The sequence below is a fragment of the Sus scrofa genome, chromosome 4 (assembly GCF_054392235.1).
Source record: "Sus scrofa isolate SSC_HxYL_T2T_F1_AM1 chromosome 4, Sscrofa_HxYL_maternal_Yorkshire_Landrace_v2.0, whole genome shotgun sequence".
Taxonomy (NCBI): domain Eukaryota; kingdom Metazoa; phylum Chordata; class Mammalia; order Artiodactyla; family Suidae; genus Sus; species Sus scrofa.
This window is the reverse complement of record NC_139386.1, coordinates 132,709,776-132,736,266: the sequence shown is the minus strand read 5'-3', so window position 1 is coordinate 132,736,266 and position 26,491 is coordinate 132,709,776. Positions and strand designations below refer to the sequence as shown.

Below are 26,491 nucleotides of genomic sequence, written 5' to 3'. Positions count from 1 at the left end.
GTACAGTTTAAAGATCCCAGTTGAGAAATGACTCCAGACATGCCCATTAACGTAGCTCCTGGTGGCTCCTTTGTGAGTAATTGCCGTGGACTCTGCTTTCAGTTTCATTTTGTGTCTATTTCTTTGCAGCTGTTGCCTGCTGGGTTTGATTTCCCATCATCAGGTTTCTGAAAAAAATCTGCATGCTTCCAGGACTCCAATGGAATAAAGTAAAGCCTAAACTGCCAGGGAGAGAGAAACGAGAAACCAGGGCAGCTCAGCTCAGAAGAAAAGGAAGAGGTTAAACACTATAACTTTCACATTGAAGTAGCTGTCTTTTTTTTTTTCTCACCCTGAAGGATCTCTGCTCCAGGTAAGATTAAGGCTGGGTGGGAAGAGGTTTACAAAATGCAGTAAATATTCTCTAAAATGAGCATCCCAAGACAGGCTGCAGCTGAGCCTGATCTGGCACAGGACTCTAGATGACATGCTAACGTAATCAGGCAGCAGAAGGTCTTGGAAGTGCCCGCTGCTGCAGCTCTGTGCCAGATAACGTTCCAGGAGAGGCAGAGTCTAAACCAAGAGCTTGGATTGTTGTAAGATTCTCTCTTTCTTGACACTTTTAAATATACATTTACCTTTGGTAAAAGGCACTTAATGAAGGTCAGACTCCGTTTCTTTATTGCAAACTGTTCTGATGCTAGGAAGTAGAACTCGGGGACTGTGAGAAGAGCTAACAACTTGTATTTTAGGAGCTTATAACATCCTTGTGTAGCCATTTTTTTCTGAGTCAGTCACTGATGGATTCCCACTTTATAAAAGCGTTATTTCTCATGTTATAAAATCAGACAGACCATCTGCTTTACCAACCGTCCCTGTGAGCCATTGTTTTAAAAGGCGATGGGTCCGGATCATAGAAATGAAAACCATTTGGCGGGGGTGGGGGTGGGAGTGATCATCCACTGAAGAAAGGGAAGCCAGTTAGGAGGCAAGATGCGCATCATAGTAGGTCTAAGCCCTCAGCCAGGGCAAATCGGAAGTCGTCAATGATAGTAGAAGAAAGCCTTGGTTTCTTTAGGATAAGAACAAAAACTGGCAGGCTGCAGTCTGCATTTGTTGGTATCTCAAAAAGCTAACAAATGTTTATCATGAACAGTTCAGGTTACAGAGATTGAGACATCGAAGTTCAAAAGATAACATTAAGGCATCACCAAGATTCTTTTTGCTTTTTTTTTTTTTTTTTTTTTTTTTTTTTTTTTAAGGGCCACACCTGTGGCATATGGAGGTTCCCAGGCTAGGAGTCTAACCCAAGCTGTAGCTACCGGTCTACACCACAGCCACAGCAAGGCCAGATCCTTAATCCACTGAGCAAGGCCAGGGATCGAACCAGCAACCTCATGGTTCCTAGTCAAATTTGTTTCTGCTGTGCCACGACGGGAACTCCACCTCTTTTTAACTTTACAAAATTATCAAAATCTTCAAATCATCAAGTTCTGGTTAAAGAGATCATGCCTAAAATCGTGTGAATAAATACTCTATACGGAGCAGAGTTCAGAGAGAAAAGAAGCTTTGATTATTTAAAATAATGTTTCATAATAGTGGCTTCATTACTTGAGATAATTAAAAGCAACATGTGAGGTGATATATGTAGAGATAATGAAGAATCAGTCTTAGAACAAGGAGGTCCCAATCTGGTGATATAATTGAGTCGAAAATATACAGAGTGTTAACCGAAATTTCAGAAACTGCGACCTGATTGAAATAAAGAGATCTTTGAGATCTGTTAGGACTGTGGCCTGGGAGACACAGATTCAAGGAGCACCTAGGTTGTGTTCATGACAAAATTGAAGAAGTCTGTATAGGTCAAAACCGTGAGACCACAGCTAGTTGCAGAGCTTGTTTGTTAAGAATTATAAATGAAGTAGGCAAAAAGCCGGGGCCCTTGTTAAGCAACAGAATTGGTTGGAAGACGAAGGAACGGTGGGTGATGGAGGAGGATCTCAGAAGGATGATGACCAAAGGCAAGGAAGGATCCCGAAGTGCACTGTGGATCAGAAAAGAGCCTCCTGGGAAGACCGGTGACGGGGGAAAGCCATGTATAGACTGGTTGGCTACACTCCCGTTTCCGTCAGTGTTCTGTGTTGACCTAAGATGTTAACATCAGAGGAAGCCGGGAGGTGGTAGGAGGAAGCCCTCCAACACCCGTGCGACTTGTGTAAGGCCCAGCTCCTTCACAATAGAGTCATTTTGAAAGAGAACCAGTGGACTGCCCTAAAGGGCAGATTTAAAGAGGCCATGGGACACTTTCGCATTTTATTTTATTTTTTATTACAGTTGATCTACATTGTTCTGTCCCTTCCTGCAGAGGGACCCGGCCAGACTCCCACACCCATTCCCTTTCTCACATTATCCTCCCTCGTGCTCCGTCACAAGTGATAGGATAGAGTTCTCTGTGCTGTGCAGCAGGATCACTGTCTATCCATTCTACGTGTAACAGGTTGCATCTGTAACCCCAGCCTCCCTTTCCATCCCACTCCCTCCCCCTCGGCAACCACGAGTCGGCTGTCCATGTCTGTGAGTCTGTTTCTGTTATGGGGGTAGGTTCGTCTGTGCCAGATTTTAGATTCCACATGGGATCGATCTTTCCCTTTCTGACTATTTCACTTAGTGTGAGAATCTCTAGTTCTATCCATGTTGCTGCAAATGGCATTATTTCGTTCTTCTTTTTTTTTGGGGGGGGTATTTTTAGGGCCACACCTGCAGCATATGGAGGTTCCCAGGCTAGGGGTCAAGTCAGAGCCGTAGTTTCTGGCCTACACCACAGCCATAGCAAAGCAGACTCTGAGCCATGTCTGCGACCTACACCACAGCTCACAGTAATGCCAGATACTTAACCCACTAAGCACAGCCAGGGATTGAACCCCTGTCCTCATGGGTACTAGTCAGGTTTGTTTCCACTGAGCCATGACAGGAACTCCTATTTTTTCTTTTTTATGGCTGAGTAGTATTCCATTGTGTATATATACACCACATCTTTTTTTTTTTGCTTTTTTAGGGCTGCATTTTCGGCGTATGGAGGTTCCCAGGCTAGGGGTCGAATTGGAGCTACAGCTGCTGGCCTATGCCACAGCCACAGCAACGCCAGATCCGAGCAGCATCTGTGACCTATACCGCAGCTCACAGCAACACCAGATCATTAACCCACTGAGTGAGGCCAGGGGTTGAACCCCCATCCTCATTCATTTCCATTGCATCACAACGGGAACTCCTATACCAAATCTTCTTAATCCATTCATCTGTCAGTGGACATTTAGGTTATTTCCATGTCTTGGTAATTGTGAATAGTGCTGCAGTGAACATGTGGGTGCATGTGTCTTTTTCCAGGAAAGTTTTGTCCAGATGTATGCCCAAGAGTGGGATTGCTGGGTCATAGGGTAGTTCTATGTATAGTTTTCTAAGGTACCTCCATACTGGTTTCCATAGTGGTTGTACCAGTTGACATTCCCACCAACAGTGCAGGAGGGTTCCCTTTTCTCCACACCCCCTCCAACTTTTGTTATTTGTGGGCTTAATGATGGCCATTCTGACTGGTGTGAGATGGTACGTCATTGTTGTTTTGATTTGCATTTCTCTAATAATCAGTGATGTTGGGCATTTTTTCATGTGCTTGTTGTCCATCTGTATGTCTTCTTCAGAGAAATGTCTGTTTAGGACTTCTGCCCATTTTTCAATTGTGTTGTTTGTTTTTTTGCCTTTGACTTGTATGTGTTGTTTGCATATTTTGGAGATTAAGCCCTTGTTGGTTGTATCATTTGCAACTATTTTTTCCCATACTGTGTGGTTTTTTGTTTTTTTTTTTCATTTTTAAAAATTATTTCCTTTGCTGTGCAAAAGCTTGTCAGTTTGATTAGGTCCCATGGGTTTATTTTGCTTTTATTTCTATTGCCTTGGGCCACTGACCTAAGAAAACATTTGTACAGTTGATGTCAGAGAATGTTTTACCTATATTTTTATCTAGGAGTTTTATGATACCTTGTCTTATGTTTAAGTCTTTAAGCCATTTTGAGTTTATTTTTGTGCATGGTGTGAGGGTGTGTTCTAGTTTTGTTGATTTACATGCAGCTGCCCAGTTTTCCCAGCACCACTTACTGAAGAGACTGTCTTGTTCCCATTTTATATCCTTGCCTCCTTTGTCGAAGGTGAATCGACCATAGGTGTCTGGGTTTATTTCTGGGTTCTCTATTCTGTTGCATTGGTCTGTGTGTCTGTTTTGGTATCAGCACCACACTGTCTTGATTACTGTAGCTTTTAATATTGTCTGAAGTCTGGGAGAGTTATGCCTCCTGCTTAGTCCCCCCCCCCCCCAGGATTGCTTTGGCAATTCTGGGTCTTTTGTGGTTCCATATAAATTTTTGGATTGTTTGTTTTAGTTTTGCAAAAAATGTCATAGGTAATTTGATAGGATAACATTAAATCTGCAGGTTGCTCTGGGGCGTATGGCCAGTTTAACAATATTAATTCTTCCAATCAGGAAAAATGGGATATCTTTCCACTCCTTTGAATCTTCTTTAATTTCCGTAATTAATGTTTTATAGTTCTCAGAAGATAAGTCTTTAACCTTTTGGTCAGCTTTACTCCTATGCATTTAATTTTGGGGGATGTGATTTTTTTTTTTTAATTTTCCCACTGTACAGCAAGGGGGGGATGTGATTTTAAAAGTTATTTTTAATGTTACTTTTCTAATATATTATTGTTAGTATATAGAAATGCAACTGATTTCTGAAAATTAATCTTGTATCCTGCTACTTTGCTGAATTTGTTGATCAGTTCAAGTAGTTTTTGTGTGCAGTTCTTAGGGTTTTCTATGTATAGTATCATGTCATATGCATAGAGTGACAATTTTACCTATTCCTTTCGATTTGGATATCTTTCTTTTTTTCTTCCTTTCTTCCTCCCTTCCTTCTTCTCTTTCTCTCTTTCTTCTTTCTTTCCTTCCTTCTTTCATCTGATTGCTGTGGCCAGGACTTCCAATACTATGTTGAACAAAAATCGGCATACAAGAGTGGGCATCCTTGTATTGTTCCAGATTTTACTGGAAAGGCTTTCAGCTTTTCTCCATTGAGTATTGTATTTGGTATGAGTTTGTCATAACTTGCTTTTATTATGTTGAGATATGTTCCCTCTATACCCACTTTGGTAAGAGTTTTTATTATGAATGGATGTTGAATTTGTCAAATGCTTTTTCTGCATCTATTGAGATGATCATGTGGTTTTTCACATTTCTCTTGTTAATTTGGTGTATTATATTGATTAATTTGTATATGTTAAATCATTCTTGTGGACTTGGGATGAATGAATCCCACTTGGTCATGGTGTATACTGTTTTTCATGTGTTGTTGGATTTCTGTTGGCTAAAATTTTGCTGAGAATTTTTGCATCTATAGTCATCAAAGGTATTGGCCTATAGTTTTCTTCTTTGGTAGTATCTTTGTCTGGTTTTGGTATTAGGGTGATTGTGGCTTATAGAATTTCTTTGGGAGTACTCATTCTTCTTTAATCTTTTGGAAAGGTTTAATAAGGATGGGTATAATTTCTTCTTTGTATGTTTGGTAGAATTCGACTGTGAACCATCCGGTCCTAGATTTTTGTTTGTAGGGAGTTTTTTTTTTTTTTTTTTTTTTAAACTACATATTCAATTTCGGTTGTAGTGATCAATCTATTGAAATTATATATTTCTTCTTGATCCACCTTTGGTGGGCTGAATGTTTCTAGAAAGTTGTCCAATTCTTCAAGGTTGTCAAATTTGTTGGCATATAATTATTCATCATATTCTCTTATTTATTTTTTTGTATTTCTGCAGTATCAGTCGCAGTATTAGAAAAAGATTTTTCCCTTTTCACTGCTTACTTTGTTTATTTCTGTCCTTTCTCTTTTCTTCTTGGTTAGCCTGGCCACAGGTTTGTCAATTTTGTTTATCCTTTCAAAGAACTAGCTCTTGGTTTTACTGATTTTTTTCTATTGCTTTTTAAAAATCTCGATTTTTAAAATTTCCTCTCCAATCATTATGATTTCCTTCCTTCTACTGACTTTAGATTTTGCTTGTTCTTTTTCTGATTCTAATTTTAGGTGGTAGATTAGGTTGTTGCTTTGAAATTTTTCTTCTTTTTTGAGAAAGGCCTCTATTTCTATGAACTTCCCTTGCCTGATTGCCAAGCTGTTGGCAGTGGCAGCAACCCATGGGGAGGTGGTTGGGGGGAGCATCTGACCGCACCTGGTTGTAGGGCCTTTGGCAGTGGCAGTGACCCCCAGGGAGGTGGAGGTGGCCTCCAGTCACGAGGTCCTTGGCAGAGGCAAAAGTAGGTCTTATTTGTTCTCAGGGAGGTGGCGGCAAAGGGCGGTGCCTGTTTGCAGGACTCTGGGAGCTGCGGCAGTGGCAGACCACAGGGCCCTCAGCAGCAGCAATGGCTGGGTGCAGGTGTTCCCAGGGGGGTGGCTCCCAGTCACAGGGCCCTCCACAGCAGCGTCAGTCCTTCGTGGGTGGGGGCAGCTGTGAGTGCTGGGCTGTACCCACCTCTGGAGTCTGAAATGGCTGCGGTGGCTTTGCATCCACCCCTTACCCAGGCGAGAGATACCGTGTCCCCTGAGACGCCACGCACACAAAGGAAGAAGTTCTTATGGCAGTCCCCCCGCCCCCAGGCCCCACACTCCCCAGTAATGGCACCTTGCTCTTCTGGCAGGCTCAGTCCTCCGACCAGGTCCCCTTGGCTGTGGCACACCACTCTTCAGTCCCCTCAGGTTGTTTCCACACAGCCAACCCTTGTCCCTTCCCTGGGATTGACCTCCAAAGCTTGAGCCTCGGCGCCCAGCCCCTAACCCGGGGTCTCAGGCTGGGGTGCACCAGACAGTGGTACAGATTGTCTGTCGGCCTCTCTCTCTGCTTCGCCCTCCTCGGTTTGGCTGCTGTGCATTTCTCCAAGGATCCGAGGCTCCCCGCTTCATCCTGGAGCACTCCCTGCCACTCAGCGTGCCTCCCAGTGCACAGATTCTGTCACAGCTTCCTCCCAGGAGTGCTGGTCACAATTTTATTGCTTTTTCTTTCTTTCTATTTTGTTCCTTTTGTCCTACACATGTATATGGAGGTTTGATTGCCTCTTTTTGAAGTCTGAGGTATCGTGCCAGTGTTCAGTAGATTTTCTGTGAGAATAGTTTTATATGTGGTTTTTCTTTTCCTTTTTTAACGTATTTGTGGCAGAAGGGGAATGCCATGTCCTGTTCCTCTGCTGTCTTGACTTCAGTCTCTCTGCCATGGGACATTTTCAGATATAGAAGGAACAAAGTTCAAGGATGCACAAACAAATTTTAGTCCTATTTTGAAGTTCTGGCTAGCTAACTGACTAGACATGGCTTTCCATCCACTCTCTTCCCTTGCAGATCGGGTGACACCCTGGAGATGGCTACAGAGATCCTCATGGCAGGCCCGGAGTGCCTCATTGAGAACATCAATGGGCGTCTCATGGTTAATGTGGAAACTGCAAAGATCCTGTCTGCCATCACGCAGCCTGTGGTGGTGGTGGTTATCGTGGGCCCCTACCGCACAGGCAAATCCTACCTGATGAACAAGCTGGCTGGGAAGAACAAGGGTGAGGAACACGCAAAAAGCCCAGCCTAACCCCTGCTGTCCACCCACACTCCCAGCATGCAGGACAGTGAGGACAGAGAAAGTTAAAGACAGGGACATAGTGAAAGCTGAATTTCAGTCCAGTGATGGGCTGCTTACACGTACTCTATTCTGGAGGATAAGAGTCAGGGCTTTCTGTCCACTTTTCCTGAATTCCTCTATAAAGTGCAATTTTTTGGGAAGAATTAAGGCAGTAATAAAATTATAAACGATAAAACATTTACTGAAATGTTTTTGGTTAACATCAAGCTCACACTGATCTTTAAGGTGAAATAAATTTTTCTGTTTGTATTGAGTGTTCTAATTCCCCTCTCTTTCTGGGTGTCATTAAGATCAACACTGACTATCTTTTCGTTTATCTCTTTTAACCTTGATAATACACAGTTAAGTATTATCTCAATTTCCTGATACATCTCCTGTTAAAACCCCCCTCTCATAATGTCTTGTTCCCCCGCAGGCTTCTCTCTGGGCTCCACGGTGCAGTCTCACACGAAGGGCATCTGGATGTGGTGTGTGCCTCACCCCAGGAATCCAGACCACACCCTGGTTCTGCTTGACACCGAGGGCCTGGGGGATGTAGAGAAGGTAAAAATACGTCTTTTAAATCCTACCTACATCAGAGCAGGAGCCTTTCTAGCACGGTCCCTCCTTCCCAAAATTTGGCGTATGCTTCAAATGTATCCTACTAATGTATTATTCTTTTCCTTTATTTTACGTACTTGGTGGTGGTCCAGTTTGACCCTGGATCCAATGTGAAGCAAACCAGAGCAAGCCCCAAGTGGGAAAAGTCAACCCAAAGTATGAGAATAACAGGCTAATTTAAGAATTGTTGACTAGCCCGGCCACATGGAAGCATGGAGAGTGGTCAGGAAAGCCCATTGATAGGCTTACAAGCCGTGAAGGCTAATAAGTTTTTTTTTGTCATTTTCCTTTAAAATCATAGGAAAATGCTTTGATGAGACAGCCGAAGGTGCCTCTAAACCTGACTAGACAGTCGACACACACGTCTGACGTTTCACACTGGGAACCGAAAGAGGGTGGGAATGGGGTGGTCCACAGCTGGGCTACGGAGGAGAAGCCAAGGATAAGATCTGACGACAAGAGCTTCGCTCATCACGGAGCTGCACCGTTGCTCTTCCAGAAAACGCTTGTCAAAGGGGACTAGTTTAACTACTGTCTGAAGGGTTCCTCCCCATGACATCTGATGGGAACAGAACAGGATCACATTCCCAGGTCAGGAGATGTGAATGAATTCTACCCGCCACTACCATCAAGGGTGCATTTGCTCTACACTCTCATATGCAGTTAGAGCCAATGCCTTATTTAAATCTCAACACCATGAGTTTAAGGTTTACAAATTCACGTGTGGATGGGGAAAATTTTGCACAGGGGTTGAGTTTCCAGAGTTAACTAGAGGCAGCTGGGTTCAGGCTCTGTCACCTGCATCGGAATCCTGTGCTCGCAGTCACTCTTCTTGTGGCTTCTACAATGACTTCCAGGGAGACAACCAGAATGACTCCTGGCTCTTTGCCCTGGCAGTTCTCCTGAGCAGCACCCTTATATACAACAGTGTGGGGACCATCAACCAGCAGGCCATGGACCAACTGCAGTATCCTTTTTGCGGTCTAGACAACAGGAAGTCTAGCAAAGAGCAGCTGCGCTTTGTCACCAGTTGCAGGTGTGGGCAACTGAGGAGAATGCATTCACTAAGGAGTCCCCTCCCCCATGAAGCCAGTGATGCTCCACATCCCAGTTTACCTCTGTCACCACCAGAGGCCCAAGAATTTCTGCTCCCGCCTGACCCTAGACACTCAGCTGCACAAGGCTCGCTAAGCCCCCTGTCTGACTTAATGATCTCAGGAGCTTCCCGTGTGGAGTCTGAACCGGATCTTAGTTCCCAGAGGGCAGGGAGAGACCTAAGCAGAAGGCAGATCGCTTCAGAAGGCAGGAGGCAGGCTGAATAAATGAGAGCGTTGACTTAGGAGTCTTGTCTTGGGTGGCTGGAGAACACATAGATTTCTGGACCCACGCACTCGATTTTAGAATTTCTACAGAGACTTCCACTGGGCTCAGCCAGTGCACAGTCCAGATGGTCTCAGGACCACATCCCTGTCCCCGGCTGTCCTGGGGCAGCTTCGGGCATGGGAAGCACTCCTTCACCATCCCAGTACATTTCCACAGCACTCCCACTCATGTTCACTGCCAAACCTCAGGATTCATCTTGGATGATTCCGTTACCTCCTACAAACCACTGGTCAGGCGTTCTGTCGCCTCCGCTGTCATAGGTATTTTCCCAGGCTGAAGTGGGCTCACCACTTCCTCAGTGTTAACTTCGGTCTAAGCTCCATCTCCTCTCTTCCTGGTCACCTCCTTACCTGCCTAACTCTGCTCTTCGCTCACAGGCTGCCTCTCGCAGATACAACACCAGCCAGAATGACCTTTTATTTTTTATTTTTTAATAATGATTTTTATTTTTTTCCATTATAGCTAGTTTACAGAATTCTGTCAATTTTCTACTGTACAGCAAGGTGACCCAGTTACACATACATGTATACATTCTTTTTTCTCACATGATCCTGCTCCATCATAAGGGACTAGATATAGTTCCCAGTGCTACCCAGCAAGATCTCATTGCTTATCCATTCCAAAGGCAATAGTTTGCATGTATTAACCCCAAATTTCCAATCCATCCCACTCCTTCCCTCTCCCACTTAGGAACCACAAGTCTGTTCTCCATGTCCATGATTTTCTTTTCTGTGGAAAGGTTCATGTGTGCCGTATATTAGATTCCAGATGTAAGTGAAATCATATGATATTTGTCTTTCTCTTTCTGACTTACTTCACTCAGTATGAGAGTCTCCGGTTCTATCCATGTTGCTGCAGATGGCATTATTTTTGTTCTTTTTTATGACTGAGTAGTATTTCATTGTGTATATATACCACATCTTCTTAATCCATTCATCTGTCAGTGGACATTTAGGTTGATTCCATGTCTTGGCTATTGTGAATAGTGCTGCAATGAACATGTGGGTGCATGTGTCTTTTTCTAGGAAAGTTTTGTCTGGATATATGCCCAGGAGTGGGACTGCTGCATCATATGGTAGTTCTATGTATAGATTTCTAAGGTACCTCCATACTGTTCTCCATAGTGGCTGTACCAGCTTACATTCCCACCAACAGTGCAGGAGGGTTCCCTTTTCTCCATACCCCCTTCAGCATTTGTTATTTGTGGACTTATGAATGATGGCCATTCTGACTGGTGTGAGATGGTACCTCATTGTCGTTTTGATTTGCATTTCTCTAATAATCAGTGATGTTGAGCATTTTTTCATGTACTTGTTAGCCATCTGTGTATCTTCCTTGGAGAAATGTCTATTCAGGTCTTTTGCCCATTTTTCAATTGGGTTGTTTGCTTTTTTGCTGTTGAGTTGTGTAAATTGTGTATATATTTTAGAGATTAAGCCCTAGTTGGTTGCATCATTTGAAACTATTTTCTCCCATTCTGTAAGTTTTTTTTGTTTTTTTTTTTTTAATGATTTCCCTTGCTGTGCAAAAGCTTGTCATTTTGATTAGGTCCCATTGGTTTATTTTTGCTTTGATTTCTGATGCTTTGGGAGACCGACCTGAGAAATATTTGTAAGGTTGATGTCAGAGAATGTTTTGACTATGTCTCTTCCAGGAGTTTGGTGGTGTTTTGTCTTACATTAAAGTCTCTAAGACATCTCGAGTTCATTTGTGTGCATGGTGTGAGAGTGTGTTGGAGGTTCATTGATTTACATGCTGCTGTCCAGGTTTCCCAGCAACAGTTGCTGAAAAGACTGTCTTGTTCCCATTTTATACTCTTGCCTCCTTTGTCAAAGATTAATTGACCTTTGGTGTCTGGGTTCAGAATGCTCTTTTAAAAATGCCAAGTCATAGCTCCTTTCAGCTCAGAGTTCCTCAATGGCCTCCATTAAATTTAAAGTAAAATTCCAACACTTTTTTGGCCAACAGAGTTTGCATGGGCCGGACTCTGTCCAGTAGGACAGTAAGACGCCTGCCCGGTCATGCCGGCCTCCCTGCTCCGCGGTAGACACACTCAGTGGTTTCCTACCTCAGGGTTCCCAGCAGCTATTTCCTCTGCCAGGGGTGTTCGTCCGAAGGATCAGTGCATGGCTGACTCCCACAGTTTACTCCAGGCTCTGCTCAGTCATCAGTGCTGAATGCATTTCCCCGAACCACCATGTAAAGCAGCACCAACCACCTGCACACACCATCGTTCTCTAATCTCTAGCTCGGGTTCAGTTTTCTTGAAGACAATTATTATCAAAATCTCAGATTTTGTTATATTTTTGTTCCCTTGTTTAGCATCTGTCTCCCTCACAAGAGAGTGGATAGTAATATTTTCTCAGTTATTACAATGGTGTTGGTCCCTGGGACAGCTCCTGGTTCACAGTAAGGGCTCAATACATGTTTGTGGAAAGGATGAATGAACTAATGAAGATAAATTATTTGAGGGCTACTCCTTTTCTACAGTTTTCCTATGTTAGCATCTCAGCTATGTGACAGAGCTGACAGATTGCATCAGGGCAAAATCCTCGCCTGGCACACATGAGGTCAAAGACTCAGCTGACTTTGTAAGCTTCTTTCCAGACTTTGTGTGGACCCTGAGAGATTTCTCCCTGGACCTACAAGCAAATGGGGAACCCATCACTCCTGACGAGTACCTGGAGAATTCACTGAAGCTGAAGCAAGGTTATTGGGACTAGTGCTTGGCTAACAAAAAGAGAAAATAATATCAGAATGAACATTCTATGTAGGTGCTGAAAATTGTAATTTTGTAACTTTTTTTATCCTACTTATTCTGTTAGAGGAAATGAAAATGTTTCTTTGATGAGTCAGTTGGATCTAATTTTTTAAAAAAATTTGTTTTTTTCAGGGCTGCACCCACAGCATATGGAAGTTCCCAGGCTAGGGGTCGAATTGGAGCTGAAGCCACCGGCCTACACCACAGCCACAGCGATGCGGGATCTGGGCCGTGTTGGTGACCTACACCACAGCTCACGGCAATGCTGGATCCTTAACCCACTGAGCAAGGCCAGGGATTGAACCCGTATCCTCATGGATCCTAGCCAGGTTCGTTAACTGCTGAGCCATGAAGGGAACTCCAGTTAGATCTAATTTTAGTTACCTCCACTTCTAGGAGAAATAAAGAAATTTTACTTCCCTACTCTTTAATTTCTTATCCATGATCAATTAATTTTTACCTCCTTGTAAAGTATTTGTGCATATTATGAAATTGAAGGGTCATCTATTCGAAGCACTCAGTCTGAACTTGTACAACTTCTAATGTTCATTCTTCCAGGTAATGATAAAAAAACTAAAAGCTTTAATGCACCTCGGTTATGTATTCGAAAGTTCTTCCCAGAAAAGAAGTGCTTCATCTTTGACCGCCCTGCTCAGAGGAAGTACCTTGTCCACCTGGAGCAGCTACCGGAAGAAGATGTGGATCCTGAATTCAGAGAACAAGTTGAAGAATTCTGCTCTTACATCCTCAGCCATTCCAAGGTCAAGACTCTCTCAGGAGGCATCACAGTCAATGGGCCTCGTGAGTGCCTCTCCCTCCCTGCTCCTCACCTGGCCTTTCTACTGCCCACCATAGACCATAGACGAGGGACGAACAAGGGTTCCTTCTGACTGTAAATAGAGTCTAATGATGACGGGGAAACACACCAAGGGTCGCATTGTGAATTGCACAGGGAACTAGAACTGGGTCTGGTGTTATCTAATCGTCACACGAGCAAGGTGAATAAAGAGAAATGCCTAGGATCCAGCTTGTGTGTAGTAAACCCCTCCCCCAACTGGCCAGCTCCCTATTTATGACACTTCCTCCCAGGAGAGCTGGGAAGATGGACCACCTCAGGGAAAGGCAAATCCTCCCTGTATGTGAGGCTTTTGTGCATCGATTCAGAACGATGTCAGGTGCCTAGCCACTGGCACATCACAGCATTTTAATTCTACCCTGGTTCCAGCACGATGGGAGCAAAAGGTGCTTGACTATTTAATCATGATAACAGCGGGAAGCACAATACATGAAATAAGAGGCTCCCATGAAAGAGGTCGCGGGAGGCAGGTGGGAGATAATTTGTGTTCGGAGACAGAGAATATTTGTCTCTGAAAGGGACACGTAAACTGAGACCCTAACAATGGTTAGCAGTTGACCAGAAGAAGAGTTGGAATAGCTCTGCAGACAGAGCCTTATCACCCGAGATGGCCTGAGACAGGAAAGATCTCTGGACCTCCAAGGTCGTAAAGGAACGTCAATGTGACCTGAGGCAGCGCAGAGGGAGGACGCGGGCTGGTGGGGCTGGGGGACGTATGCAGGGAGCCGTACCTGCAGGGACTGGTGCGTGATGTCAGGGGATTAGAGTTTGAGTCCAGCGCGAGGATCCTGAAGAATTAGGGGCAGAGAGGCGACATTACACAGTTCGTCCTGAGTGTTTTGTAGCCAACGTGTGGAGGGATTTACAGGAGGCGGTGACAGCATGGATGTTATTTGCCGTATCTCAATAATAAATGGGGATTAGGCTGGGCTGCATCTACGGCAATCAAGGTCGTCAGAATGGACAGAATCCGCACATGCTTCGAGAGTCAAATCCATGAGTTTTGATGATGGAGGGAAGACGGCTGTGTGGAAGGAATTCAAAGGAAGTGTCAAGGCCATCTCCAGGGTTCGGAGCCTAAACAAATGATTGAATAGCTGCCTGAATACCTGGAGGCGGAACAGCTTTTTGGAGTAGATGAGCTTGTTTAGAGTTGGGTTATTTAGTGCTGATACTCCCCTGATGTTTCCAAGAAGGAACATCATCCAGATATTTAAACACACAACTCTAAAGCTTAATAATCCAGTCAGTGCACGAAATTAAAATATCAATGGTCCTTAAATCTGTGGAAAGAGAGAGTCCAGCATTGAATCCCTAAAACTGCTAGTGCTGGGGTGACTGGCCACTCCAGTTTGCCCCCAGCTGGGATTTCCTGCTATGTGAGACTGTCATTGCTAATGTCAGCAAATCCCTGGAAAACCTGGATGAACTGGTCACACTACATGGAGCTTTGGTGAGAGAAGAGCTAGGCCGATCCCTTTATCTAGGCCAGACAGAGGACTCAACCTGCACCACACATACACTCAGGAACATGTGCAAATACTAAATTATCTCCTTTCCCTTTTTCAAGGGTTAGAAGTGAGGCAGGGAATGGAAAGAAGACAGATGAAAAGGAGATACAGGAAGGCCAACAAAAGATGAACATCTAATATCTCATCTCCCAAATATCCTTATTCTAATCCTTTCATTCCAACATCGTCTTCCTTCTGGGAGAGGAAGGAGGAGCAAAGAGAATCTTTAAACTTCTCTGAACCGAGAGATTAACAAAGTGTTTCATCACAATTATTTCTCAAAAAATCCTTAAAACCATTGTTTGTGCCACCTGAAAAGCATATAAAATACTCTAGCAGTTGGTTCAAAATAATAAAAATAGATTTGCAAGTCTAAATAGAACGTGCTTTGTTTGTCTCTTTCAACAACTGACAGTCATTGTTTTTAAAACTCCTTCTGCAGGTCTGGAGACGCTGGTGCTGACCTTTGTCAACACCATCAGCAGTGGGGACCTGCCCTGCATGGAGAATGCAGTCCTGGCCCTGGCTGAGATCGAGAACTCGGCCGCAGTGCAAAAGGCCATTGCCCACTATGAGCAGCAGATGGCCGAGAAGCTGCAGCTGCCCACGGAGACCCTGAAGGAGCTGCTGGACCTGCACAGGGCCAGTGAGAAGGAGGCCATTGACGTCTTCATGACCAAGTCTTTCAAGGATGTGGACCAAGTGTTCCAAAACAGATTAATGGTACGTTTGTATTCAGATCCATGACAGACAGAACCATCTGGGCCTTTCTTGATAAGAGTTATCTTCCCAGACCCAAAGTCAGCAGCAGTCAGTAATATGGACTCACTTGCAATCTTTGCAAAAAGAAGAGAATGCTCCTAGCCTTAGTCCTAGAAACTGAAGGACTGTGACTGAATAGATTTTTGCAAATATTCGCTTCTGTTAATTTCCCCACCTCTGGGTGCACTATTTTAAGCAAACTAGTAAATCGTGAAACTGTACTGGTATAAGATTATTTTAGTTTATTTTTTCTTTTCTTTTTGTCTTTTTGCCATGTCTTGGGCTGCTCCTGCGGCATATGGAGGTTCCCAGGCTAGGGGTCGAATCGCAGCTATAGCCACTGGCTTACACCACAGCCACAGCAACACCAGATCCGAGCTGCATCTGCGACCTACACCACAGCTCACGGCAACGCCAGATTGTTAACCCACTGAGCAAGGGCAGGGATCGAACCTGCAACCTCATGGTTCCCAGTCAGATTCGTTAACCACTGCGCCACCACGGGAACTCCTATTTTTTCTTTTAAATTTAGTCAAGACACAGGGCGTTCATGTCCCCGCTAGTGATCCAGGACGATTCACTCCTTTTCGGAAACCCTAAAAATGTCTTGTGCTTAATGTAAGACCCCAGTAAAACGTTCAGAAAGACAGGAAGGAGAAATCAGTCATAAGAAGGCTGTTTGAGGACACACGTCTGGGTCCTTCCAAGTGGAGGAAGGATTGTTGCTGACGAATAACCACTTGACAGTGACAGCCCTTCCGTGGCTGGCAGGGCCGGCGTTTACAGATCACACCTTCCCGCCCTCACAGGCTGTGGTGAAACCAAACAGCAAAGGAAGGCAGCAGACAGTGGGCATCCTTCTAGCCTGAAACAACTTGACATACAATTTCTCGTCAAGACTTTAATGTTGGCAAATGTGCCATGAGTCTTTTGCAACACAGAAACCCCTGGGGTACAGTCTCCATCCCCTTCATTAGTCTTACAGAGAAATGTTCAAAGGACTGCCACCTGAAAGAATGCATCTCTCCTCACTGGCGCTTTTTAAGAACGTACAGAGGAGTCCCTGGGCTTAATGCCTTGCAGCACTGCACATAATCCTGACGTGAAATCTCTGAGATAGACACACTTTCCCCTGGTTCAGCAGGAAGGACCCTCGTTTCAGGGAGGTGAGTGTCACAAAGTCACAAAGTGGTGGAACCAGGAACACCCTGCAGGCCTGCCTTGCTGGACATGAGTGCTCTAAGCTATTTCTGACATGGGAGACTTGAGAAGTTCCACGGAGGACCGTGTCTGTGCTTTGAGTGTCCTTCTCTGAAGCCGGAATAATACGGGAAAAAAGCTTCAGATAATGACACCCAGCAGCAGCACTGTTTGGGGGGCACTGTGGACTCTCCCAGCAGGTGAGGGCTTGGCCGTGGTTCTGTGCAACAGTGTCTGCAGCAGAAGCATTTCCCAGTCTTCGTTGCGTGGTTAGCATCCTCGTCACGGCTCAAATAGGATGTAATTTTTTTTTTTTTTTTACTTCACAGGAACAGTTAGAAGCAAAACTCGATGACTTTTGTGACCAGAACATGAAAGCCTCCTCAGATTACTGCATGACTTTACTTCAAGATATTTTTGGGCCTCTGTATGAAGATGTGAAGCAGGGAACATTCTCTAAACCAGGAGGTTTTCGTCTCTTTATTCGGAAGAGGCAGGAGCTAAAGAATAAGTACTATCAGGCCCCCAGAAAGGGGATACAGGTAAACCACCTCCTGTACCATTTCTGGGGACTTGCTGAGTGGGAGCAACCAAAGTGTGGCTGGTTCACGGTGCCTCTGCCTTTCACTCATCTCTTCTGTGAAGACATAGGAAAAATGGGAAGCAGGAGAGACTCCCATAGGACACCGTGCAGATTCCTCCTTGGAAGCGCAGATGAAGCTCCCAAAGGGATTGTAGGATTTATTCAATAATTTGGACATTGAGTCATCCATCAGTTATCTACTTGAGCCTATGTCTATGCCAGGTCTTATCACATGTCTTCAGTTAGGGCAATTTTTAAAAAAAGCCAATTCTTTCAAAGTATTCATCAGCAATAAACAAATTATAGATTCTAGACAAAAGTAATAACAATAGCAGTTCACACAGACAGCGCTTGTCCTGCTTCAGGAAATGAAAGGGCTTAACTCATTTAGTCCTCGCACGTCCAACCCTATGAAGGACATGTTATAGAAATTCCCATTTTATTAATAAGAAAATGAGATAATGTACAGGTAACATGTGGTGCAGATGGAATGGAAGCACCTGTAGCAGACTCTGTGCTGTTAGCTCTTCTTCTTTGCCAGTATCCTCTGGTTGTAGCAGTTAGAATAAGGTTTGGGTACATGTTATTTAAAAACCAAACAAAGTGAAACAAGAGTGCATTAAAAAGACAAAATTGCTTTCTCTCTTATATGAAAGAAGTCAGGCAGAGAGTCCAGGTTGCTAAGACAATTCCGCAATCATCCTGTTCCCAGCTCCTTCCTTGTTCTGCTCCATACTGCATACTGGGCACGTAGCTTCCATCTTCAAGGTCAGTGATGGTCTAAGATGCGTGCCGGGGTTTCACTCATTTCTTCCATGTTACTGCTGGAATAAACCCGATAAAGCAGAAGAGTAGAAGCTCTCTGGGTCGACTCTCTCTAACGTGATCTCCAAAAAGTACCACCCAGTGCCCTCTGTATAAGGGGTATTGGCTAGAAGGTCATCATCGGGTCACCGCAGCTGCCACGGAGGCGGCTGAGAATGTGCAGCGTCTTGTGATGAGCCCACAGTGGGCTCAGGTGGAGCAGGAGAGGTCTCTTGCGAAGGAAGAGGAGGAGAAAATGCTGGGGCGGCTCCAGAATCACGGTCACAGTGACCTAAGCCACGCGTCGGGGACAGACCCAGGAGAGGAGGGACGTGTGGCCCGTCTGATGCGCACGCGGAGAAGACCTCTCTGATGAGGCAGCTTCAGCAGACGCTTCAGAGAAGCCGGGAGGGGGTCCAGCCGACATCAGAAGCAGAAGATTTCAAGCAGCAGACAGGCCCAGGGGGCTGAAGTGGTTTATGTTTGAGCCGTGGCGGGAACTGTGGCCGGGCCAGTGAGAAAGGTGTTCAGAGGCCAGGGGTTAAACAAGGCAGTGCCCTGGAGACCCCGAAAGGAGCTTCAGTTTTACTGGAAAGAGTCGGAAAGTCAGCAGAGGGTTGCATGCATCCGAGCGAAGTGATCTTTCTCGAAGGAACATAAGAGCATGAGCTGCTCTGAGGAAAACAGCCTCTAGGGGCAGGCGAGTGGGAGGAAGCAGGGAGACCAGGTGTGAAGCCCATGCCGTGGTCCAGGGAGGAGGTGATGAGCTGTTGGACCAGGTGTTTGGGAGGCACAGGTGACGGGGACGGGCTCTGCTTGGTGTCAGGCTGCAGCCAGAGCAAAGGCCTTTAGCTGATGACGGTGTGTGGGATTTGTGGGAAGAAGAAAGACATGAAGGCAGCTCTGAGGCTTTGAACCCATCCAGTTAGAAGACCGGATTTACGAACTTAAATGACTGAAATTGGGGTGACTGGGAATGAAGCAATTTTATTATTTTTTATTTTTAATTTATTTTTGTGTGTGTGTGTGTGTGTGTCTTTTCTAGGGCTGCACCTGAGGCATATGGAGGTTCCCAGGCTAGGGGTCCAGTCGGAGCTGCAGCCGCCAGCCTATGCCACTGCCACAGCAATGTGGGATCCGAGCTGTATCTGCACAACCTACACCACAGCTCATGGCAACGCCAGATCCTTAACCCACTGGGCGAGGCCAGGGATCGAACCCGCAACCTCATGGTTCCTTGTCAGATTCATTAACCACTGAGCCATAACGGGAACTCCGAAGCAACTTTAAGGATGTATGCAGAGCTGGGTTTTAAACCAGTTTGGTTTGAAATGCACTTGAATTCTAAAATGAGTGATAAAATTAAGTCAAACTAACAGATGTATTGTTGGCTTTTACTTTACGCCTTAGCTCTAGTTCCTAATTTTGACTTTCTCTGCATCACTAGGCAGAGGAGACCCTGAAGACATATTTGGATTCCAGGGAGGGAATGGATGCTGCACTTCTCCAGACTGATCAGTCACTAACAGAAAAGGAAAAAGAGATTGAAGGTGAGAACAGCTGAAAACACTGGACAGTGGGAAAGCCCTTGAAATGTTAATGGTGGTCCCATCAGTCCGCTGGAATGTTGCTGTAGAGCAAAGAATAGCAAGTATAGTTCATGGTTTCAGGGGATGTTTGTTTCTTAACCGTAAGTATTGATCATAAGTATTTATGATCAGCTGTCTTCTGATTACTCAGTACAAAAAATCAGCATGAGAAGTTTTCTCTATGAAATAAGAATAAAACCAACAAACAAAAAAATGGAGTGAAATGCAAACAAAGCTGTAACAATTTAATCCTCCTCTTTCTCTGCCTATTTTTGCTTCTTCAGTGCAATGGATGAAATCTGAATCTTTAGAAGCTGCAAACAAAATTTCAGAGGAAATGCAAAAGAAGCATGAGCAGTTGATGCAGGAGAAAGAGAAGAGTTTTCATGAACATATGAAACAGCTGGCTGAGAAAATGGAAAAGGAGAGGGCTCAGTTACTGGCTGAGCAAGAGAGGGTTCTTACGCTTAAATTTCAGGTATTTAACTGTGTCACCTCCATTCTGTCACCTTCCATTGTGCTGAATCAAAAACACTGCTTAGAAGTTGGAGCCTTATGTCAGTGGAAGGACTCCTCTAGCCCCAACGCTACCAGGCATTTCCTTCTCTCACTGCTCCTTCCCCTGGTCCACTCTGTCGCTGAAGGAGGTCTACTGGCAGGGTAAAATCTCACGGACCCTTCATTATCACGTCACTAATGAGCCAGGGCTCTTCATTGCCAGGCTCTGCAGGGTGGCGTTGCCGATACTCGGTAATCCTGTCCTCCTGTTACGTCGGGTACATGATCGCGTGTCGCGTTTCCAGTAGGAAAGTGTAATTTCATGAGAGATGAGTAACTTCTCCGGGTCCTCCCTTGTGGAAAAATATCAGACCTGTTTTCCCCACATGCTGGAGTCGACCGTGACTTTGTTTCTGACGTTCGTGGTATGACGCTATCTCTGGAGGCACCTGCATGAGCAGGAAGGCTTCGTGGCCATCGATGCATCAACCACGTAATTAAACACCCAGGCTGCCAGGACCTTCCTGTTCTCGAGGCCCTCCTCCCAGTCTGTGCTGGGTCAGGATGTCCACCCAGAAAGACAGTGTGGACCAGGGCAGGCTTGATCCCTGCAGCTTATTCTTATCATCTCTGCCACCAGATTGAGGAGATTTAGGAGCAGATGAAACATCTGTGATTCTGAATCATGCAGTAACCTTCCTACAGGAGTTCACCCATCATTCTTCTTTCCTTAGATATGTATTTGAGAGTCCACACTACATAGATCAGAGTTGAGGTGCAAAAAAGACAGATTTTCCAGAAAGACTGTGTTGTGTGTGGATGTAGGAGGGCCATGAAAATATTTCTGGGTCATTAATATTTTAGAAAGTATAACGGAAGAACATTACTGCCACTAAAGCAAACCCGGAAGAATTACTGACGGACAGAGGAAACTCAGGAAAGAAGGATCTAGTGGAAGTTAAGGGAGAAAAAGTTTTCAAAATGAGTCTCAGAAACTTAAGAGGGATTAGTGCAGCTACGGAAAGGGGAACTAATTTAACAAATGTGAGAAATACTTCAAATCGCCTGTGTTTTTCTCCATTTTCCTTTTTAGGAAAAAGAACGTCTTCTCGAACAGGGATTCAAGAAGGAGAGCCTGAAACTTCTTAAAGAGATGAAAGCTATCCAGTTAAGAAACAGTGAATCATTCCCGATGTGTAGCATTCTCTAAAAATCCAAGGAACAAAATCCCCTAACCAGCTTCCATCTGCTAAGAACAAGGTGAACAAGCAACTTCAAGATGCCAAACCATTGCCACTCAACTAAGCTTAAGACCTGTAAAGTCTGCAAGGATGAAATAAATAGTGAAGGCAACATGTTTCACATGCAGAGTGATTCGATTCATGGTCAATTACAGCATTAGTGATTAGGACGATCCCTAACTGGATCCTGTATTTGAAATGATGCATGATGACTCTAGAGAAACTTTTAATTGTATAATCGGGATGCATTTTACACCCAATTTGTGGATGTCAGTCGGGTTCTGTTTAGAGTAGGCTCCCCGCCAAGACACACACACACCCCACCCTTCTGATACCTTCAGACATACGCTCTTACTCAAGGGTTTACTTTGGTCCAGGGATGGAGTTGGAGTGTGGCGAACACAGGAAAAATCTTCTGGGCGTGACCAAAGCCATGCAGCACAGTTAAGCATCACTCCTGCCAAGTGGTCACTGGGTCACAGGATGTCTTCCAGGAAAGGAGACCTGGGACCATTCCCTCCAGGGTGCAGACGACGTGCAGTTAGTCCTCCAGGGGGTGCAGAATGCCTTGTCTGTGGGCACTGAGAGGCCGCCTGGACCCTGGCAGGGAAAGCGCTTGTCCCTGTGCCAAAGGATTTATGAGTGGATGGCCAACCATCTCGATCCCTAGTATTGCTTAGATGATTCCTCTTCCCCATCTTCAGCACCTCAGCTACCTCAGTCTCTCCAGGAGACTCTCCAAGATCAGCAGATAGGTTTGACCCAGGCTTCTTTCAAATTGCTGCTTCTGTTCTGATTTGGGAAGTGTGTGAGAACTTTAGAAGTTGAGTCTCTGTTTCCCACAATCTGCTGGGTCTCCGCAAAGTAAGTCCCACTGGCCTTCAAAGTCAGTCATTCTTGGAGCTCATTCTGGTGCAGGACCCCTAGGCTGGGAACCTGATAATAGGGCTCAGACCTCTTGCTCCCTGTGGAGAATCCCTGAAATTGTAATTATCCTCCCATTTGGGGGTTGCCCACCTGGGCATAATGGGTTTGTCTGTGGGAGAAGGTGAGCTCAGGGTCTTCCTATTCCACTGTCTTGAGAGATTGCCTGAAGAATAATCCATTTTAAGAATTTCAGTGAACTGCAAGAAAACACAGGCAACTAAATGAAGTTAGTAGAACAATGCTTAAACAAATGAGAAGTACAACAGAGAGATTAAAAAACATTTTTAAAAAAACCCCTAGAAATGCTGAAGTTGAAGTATACAATGGCTGAACTAAAGAAATCAAGAAAGAGCTTCAAGAACAAATTCAACTAAGCAGAAGAAAGAATTAGTGGTCTAGAATACTGGGTATTTAAAATCATTTGGTCAGAGGAGCAAAAGAAAAAAAATGGCAAAAGTGCCTAAATGAATTATGGGATATCATTAAGAGAAAAAAATTCCATGCGTTATTCAAGCCTCAGAAGGAGAAGTGAGGGAGAAAGGGGCAGGAAGCTTATTTAAAGAAGTAATGGCAGAGAACTTCCCAAGTTTGAGGAAAGATTTAGACATCTAAGTTTATGAAGCTAATACAGTATTCCGAATTTTCAAGCCAAAATGGTCTTCACAAGACACATTTTGATAAAATGGTACAAAATCAAAGCCAAGAGAGAATTTTAAAATCATCAACTGAAAAAAAAAAAACTTCACATATCAGGGAACACATCCAGCCCCACCTAGGAGGCTAATGAGGCTACCAAGAGATTTATCAGCAAAATTTTGCAGGCCAGGAGAGAGGGGAGTGATATATCTGAAGTGCTGAGAAAAAAAATTCCCTGCAAATCAAAAATAAGTTGCCCAGCAGAGCTGTCTTTCAGGGATAAAGAGGAGATAGACATTCTCAAACAGAAGCTGATGGAGTTTATCACTGTTAGAATTGCCTTAGAGAAGTGCTGAAAGGAGTTCTCCAAGTTGAAGTGAAAGGTTGTTGTGCTGTACCATGAAAATACATGAAAATATAGCCCATCTTGATAAAGGTGGTATAGAGTCAAATTCAGAATATTCTAATACTGAGATGGGGGGGGGGCGCGGTAACCACACAACTCTAGTATAAAGGATTAAAGAACAGAAGTTTGTCTCTACTTTGTTAGTGGACACACAACATTAAAAAAAGTAAACTGTCACGTCAAAAATATTAAGTATGAGGAGGGGAGTAAAAGCATGGAGGTTTTGTATGTGGTCAACGTTACACTGCGGTCAGTTTAAAATAGCCTGCTACTCTGTAGGTTGTTTTATGAAAGCCTCATGGTAACCTCAAAACAAACAAACAAACAAAGAAACAAAAAAACGACAAAACCCTATAGCATATACACAAAATATGCGGAGGAGGGAATCAAAGCACACCATTATGGAAGTTCATCAATCCATAGGGAAAGACAGCAAAGGAGGATAGAGGGAAAAAGTGAAGCACAAAACAGCCAAAGGACAATGACTACTAGGACATGTCCTTACTTATCAATAATTACTCCAAATGTAAATGAATGAAATTCTCCAGTCAAAAGGCCAAACAGATCACAAAGCATGACCCAGTGATGTGCTGCTGACAAGAGACTCTCTTCAGGTTTAAGGATGCTCATATACTCAAAGTGAGAAGATGGAAAAAATATTCTACACAAATGAAAACCAAAAGTGAATAGGAACAAACACACCATTTCAGAGAAAATAGACCTTATTTAAAAGGCTGTGATAAAGGACAAAGGTGAACATTATTTATTAAAAAAGAGATTAATTCATTGAAAGGATATAAGAATTGTAGATAAATATGCACAAAGTATTGGCACATCTAAATATATTAAACATAAACTAATGGATCTTAAGGGAGAGAATATAATAACAGAAAGGCACTCCAGTACCCTAAGGTCAACCATGGGTCAGAGAGCTGGACAGTGAATCAGTACGGAGTGTGCTTGAGCTAGACTTTAGACCAAATGGAACAGAACTTCAGAGCACCTCACCCAGCAGCCGCCAAATGTATATTCTCAAAAACACAGGGAACGTGATCCAGAAGAGATGTGAGGTCACAAGAAATAGCCAGCGTAAGAAAGCTGAAATCAAAGCTAATATCTTTTCTGAGCACAGTGGTGTGAAACTAAAAATCCATAACACGAGGAAAACTGGAAAATTCCCAAATGTGTGGAAATGAAAAAAAACACTCCTGAACTACCAAAGGGTCAAAAAAGTCAAAGAGAAATTTTATTTTATTTTTTATACACCATACTTTTATTTTTATTTATTTATTTTTTACTACTCGAATGTATCACATCTGTAGTTTTATAACGATCATCACAATCCAATGTCACAGGATTTCCATCCCACAGCCCAGGCACATCCCCCCACCCCCAAACTGTCTCCTCCGGAGACCATAAGTTTTTCAAAGTCTGTGAGTCAGCATCTGTTCTGCAAAGAAGTTCAGTCTGTCCTTTTTTCAGATTCCACATGTCAGTGAAAGCATTTGATGCTGTTGTCTTATTGTACGGCTGACTTCCCCCACCACAAGCCACATTCACCCCTGTTTTCCCAGGATGTCCTCCAAGAACTGCAGTCAGGTTTGACCCAGATTCCTATGGAGACTGCTTTGCCCTGGGACCCAGTGCACGTGAAAGTCCATGTGCGCCTTTTAAGAATGGGGTCTCCGTCCCCCCCCCCCACCCCGCCCCATCCCCTGGAGCTCCTGTGCACAAGCCCCACTGGCCTTCAATGCCAGGTGCTCCAGGGACTCTCTCTCCCAGGGCCAGATCCCCGCACGTGAAGGTTTGATGTGGGGCTCGGAACTCTCACTCCTGTAGGTGAGTCTCTGTGAACCAGTTAGTTTCCAGTCTGTGGAGCCTCTCACCCCAGAGGTATGGGGTTGTTTATATCGCAAAATCACCCCTCCTACCTCTTGGTGTGTCCTCCTCTTTTTCTTCTGGAGTAGGATATCTTTTTTAAGGTTTCCGGTCCATTTGGGTAAAGAATGCTCAGCCTTTAGTTGTGAATTTTGTTGTTTTTAGGAGAGAAGTTGAGCTCCAGTCCTTCCATTCCGCCATCTTCATCCCATCGCCAATGTGGTTAAATTTTCGTTTATAATGCAGTCAGGATCATTTGCTCCTGCTTGTGTTCCAGTTTGTCTTCCATTGCATTGGTTGATTTGAAGGATAATTTGTATTCTGATATGTGAAACAGGGTTCTTAAGAGTCAGTGCTTCCGGGAGTTCCCACTGTGGTTCAGTATGTTGAGGGCCTGATGTTGTCTCTCTGAGGATGTGGGTTGGATCCCTGGCCTCCCTCAGTGGGTTAAGGATCCAGCATTGTCACAAGCTGTGCCATAGTATGCAGATGCAATGTAGATCCGGTGTTGCCATGGCTGTGATGTAGGCCTCAGCTGCAGCTCCGATTTGACCCCTCGCCTGGGAACTCCCATATGCTGCAGGTGCAGTCATGAAAAGAAAAAATAAAGACTCATGCTTTCCGCAAAGGTGTTCTCAGAGAAATTCCCCTCCTCCATTTGACTGTTCTGTTCCAATCCCAACTTTCATTCTGTTCTGTCCACATCATTTCCAGTCATGCTGTACAGGTACCCAATCTTGTTAGTTTCCAGTTTATCCTTCTTGTATTTCCTTCCTACAAATGACCAGATACATGTATATTTTCTTATACACATCTTTCTAACACGAAATTCCTCATGGTATAGACATACAGAAATCTGTGAATACTGGAGTTTCTGTCGTGGCTCAGTGGAAATGAATCTGACTAGTATCCATGAAGACATAGGTTCGATCTCTGCTACTCAGTGGGTCAAGGATCAGGCGTTGCTGTGAGCCATGGTATAGGTCGCAGATGCAGCTCATATCTGGTGTTGCCATGGCTGTGGTGGAGGCCTTGGCTGCAGCTCTGATTCAGTCCCTAGCATGGGAACCTCCATATGCTGTGGGTAGAGCTCTAAAAAGACAATAATAATAGTAATAATAAATGAAAATGAAAATTTAAAAAATCTGAGAATGTAA

The 26,491-nt window shown here is 44.3% G+C and overlaps 1 protein-coding gene across 9 annotated transcripts in view; it reads left to right on the top strand.

The window, feature by feature from the left end:
- The first annotated feature begins 99 nt into the window (after positions 1-99).
- Positions 100-26,491, top strand: part of GBP2 (guanylate binding protein 2, interferon-inducible) — a 264,757-nt gene continuing 238,365 nt past the window's right edge. For 5 of the 9 annotated variants that reach the window (XR_014842734.1, XR_014842732.1, XR_014842735.1 and 2 more), the window contains exons 1-11: positions 130-352; positions 7,411-7,619; positions 8,115-8,242; positions 9,157-9,266; positions 12,195-12,391; positions 13,002-13,244; positions 15,253-15,533; positions 17,102-17,314; positions 19,607-19,709; positions 20,033-20,226; positions 21,340-21,506. Coding sequence is in view for 3 of the 9 variants with exons in the window: in NM_001128474.1 (NP_001121946.1) it covers positions 7,430-7,619; positions 8,115-8,242; positions 9,157-9,266; positions 12,195-12,391; positions 13,002-13,244; positions 15,253-15,533; positions 17,102-17,314; positions 19,607-19,709; positions 20,033-20,226; positions 21,340-21,456 (1,776 nt within the window). In the remaining 6 variants the exon portion in view is untranslated. 9 annotated transcript variants of the gene reach the window in all.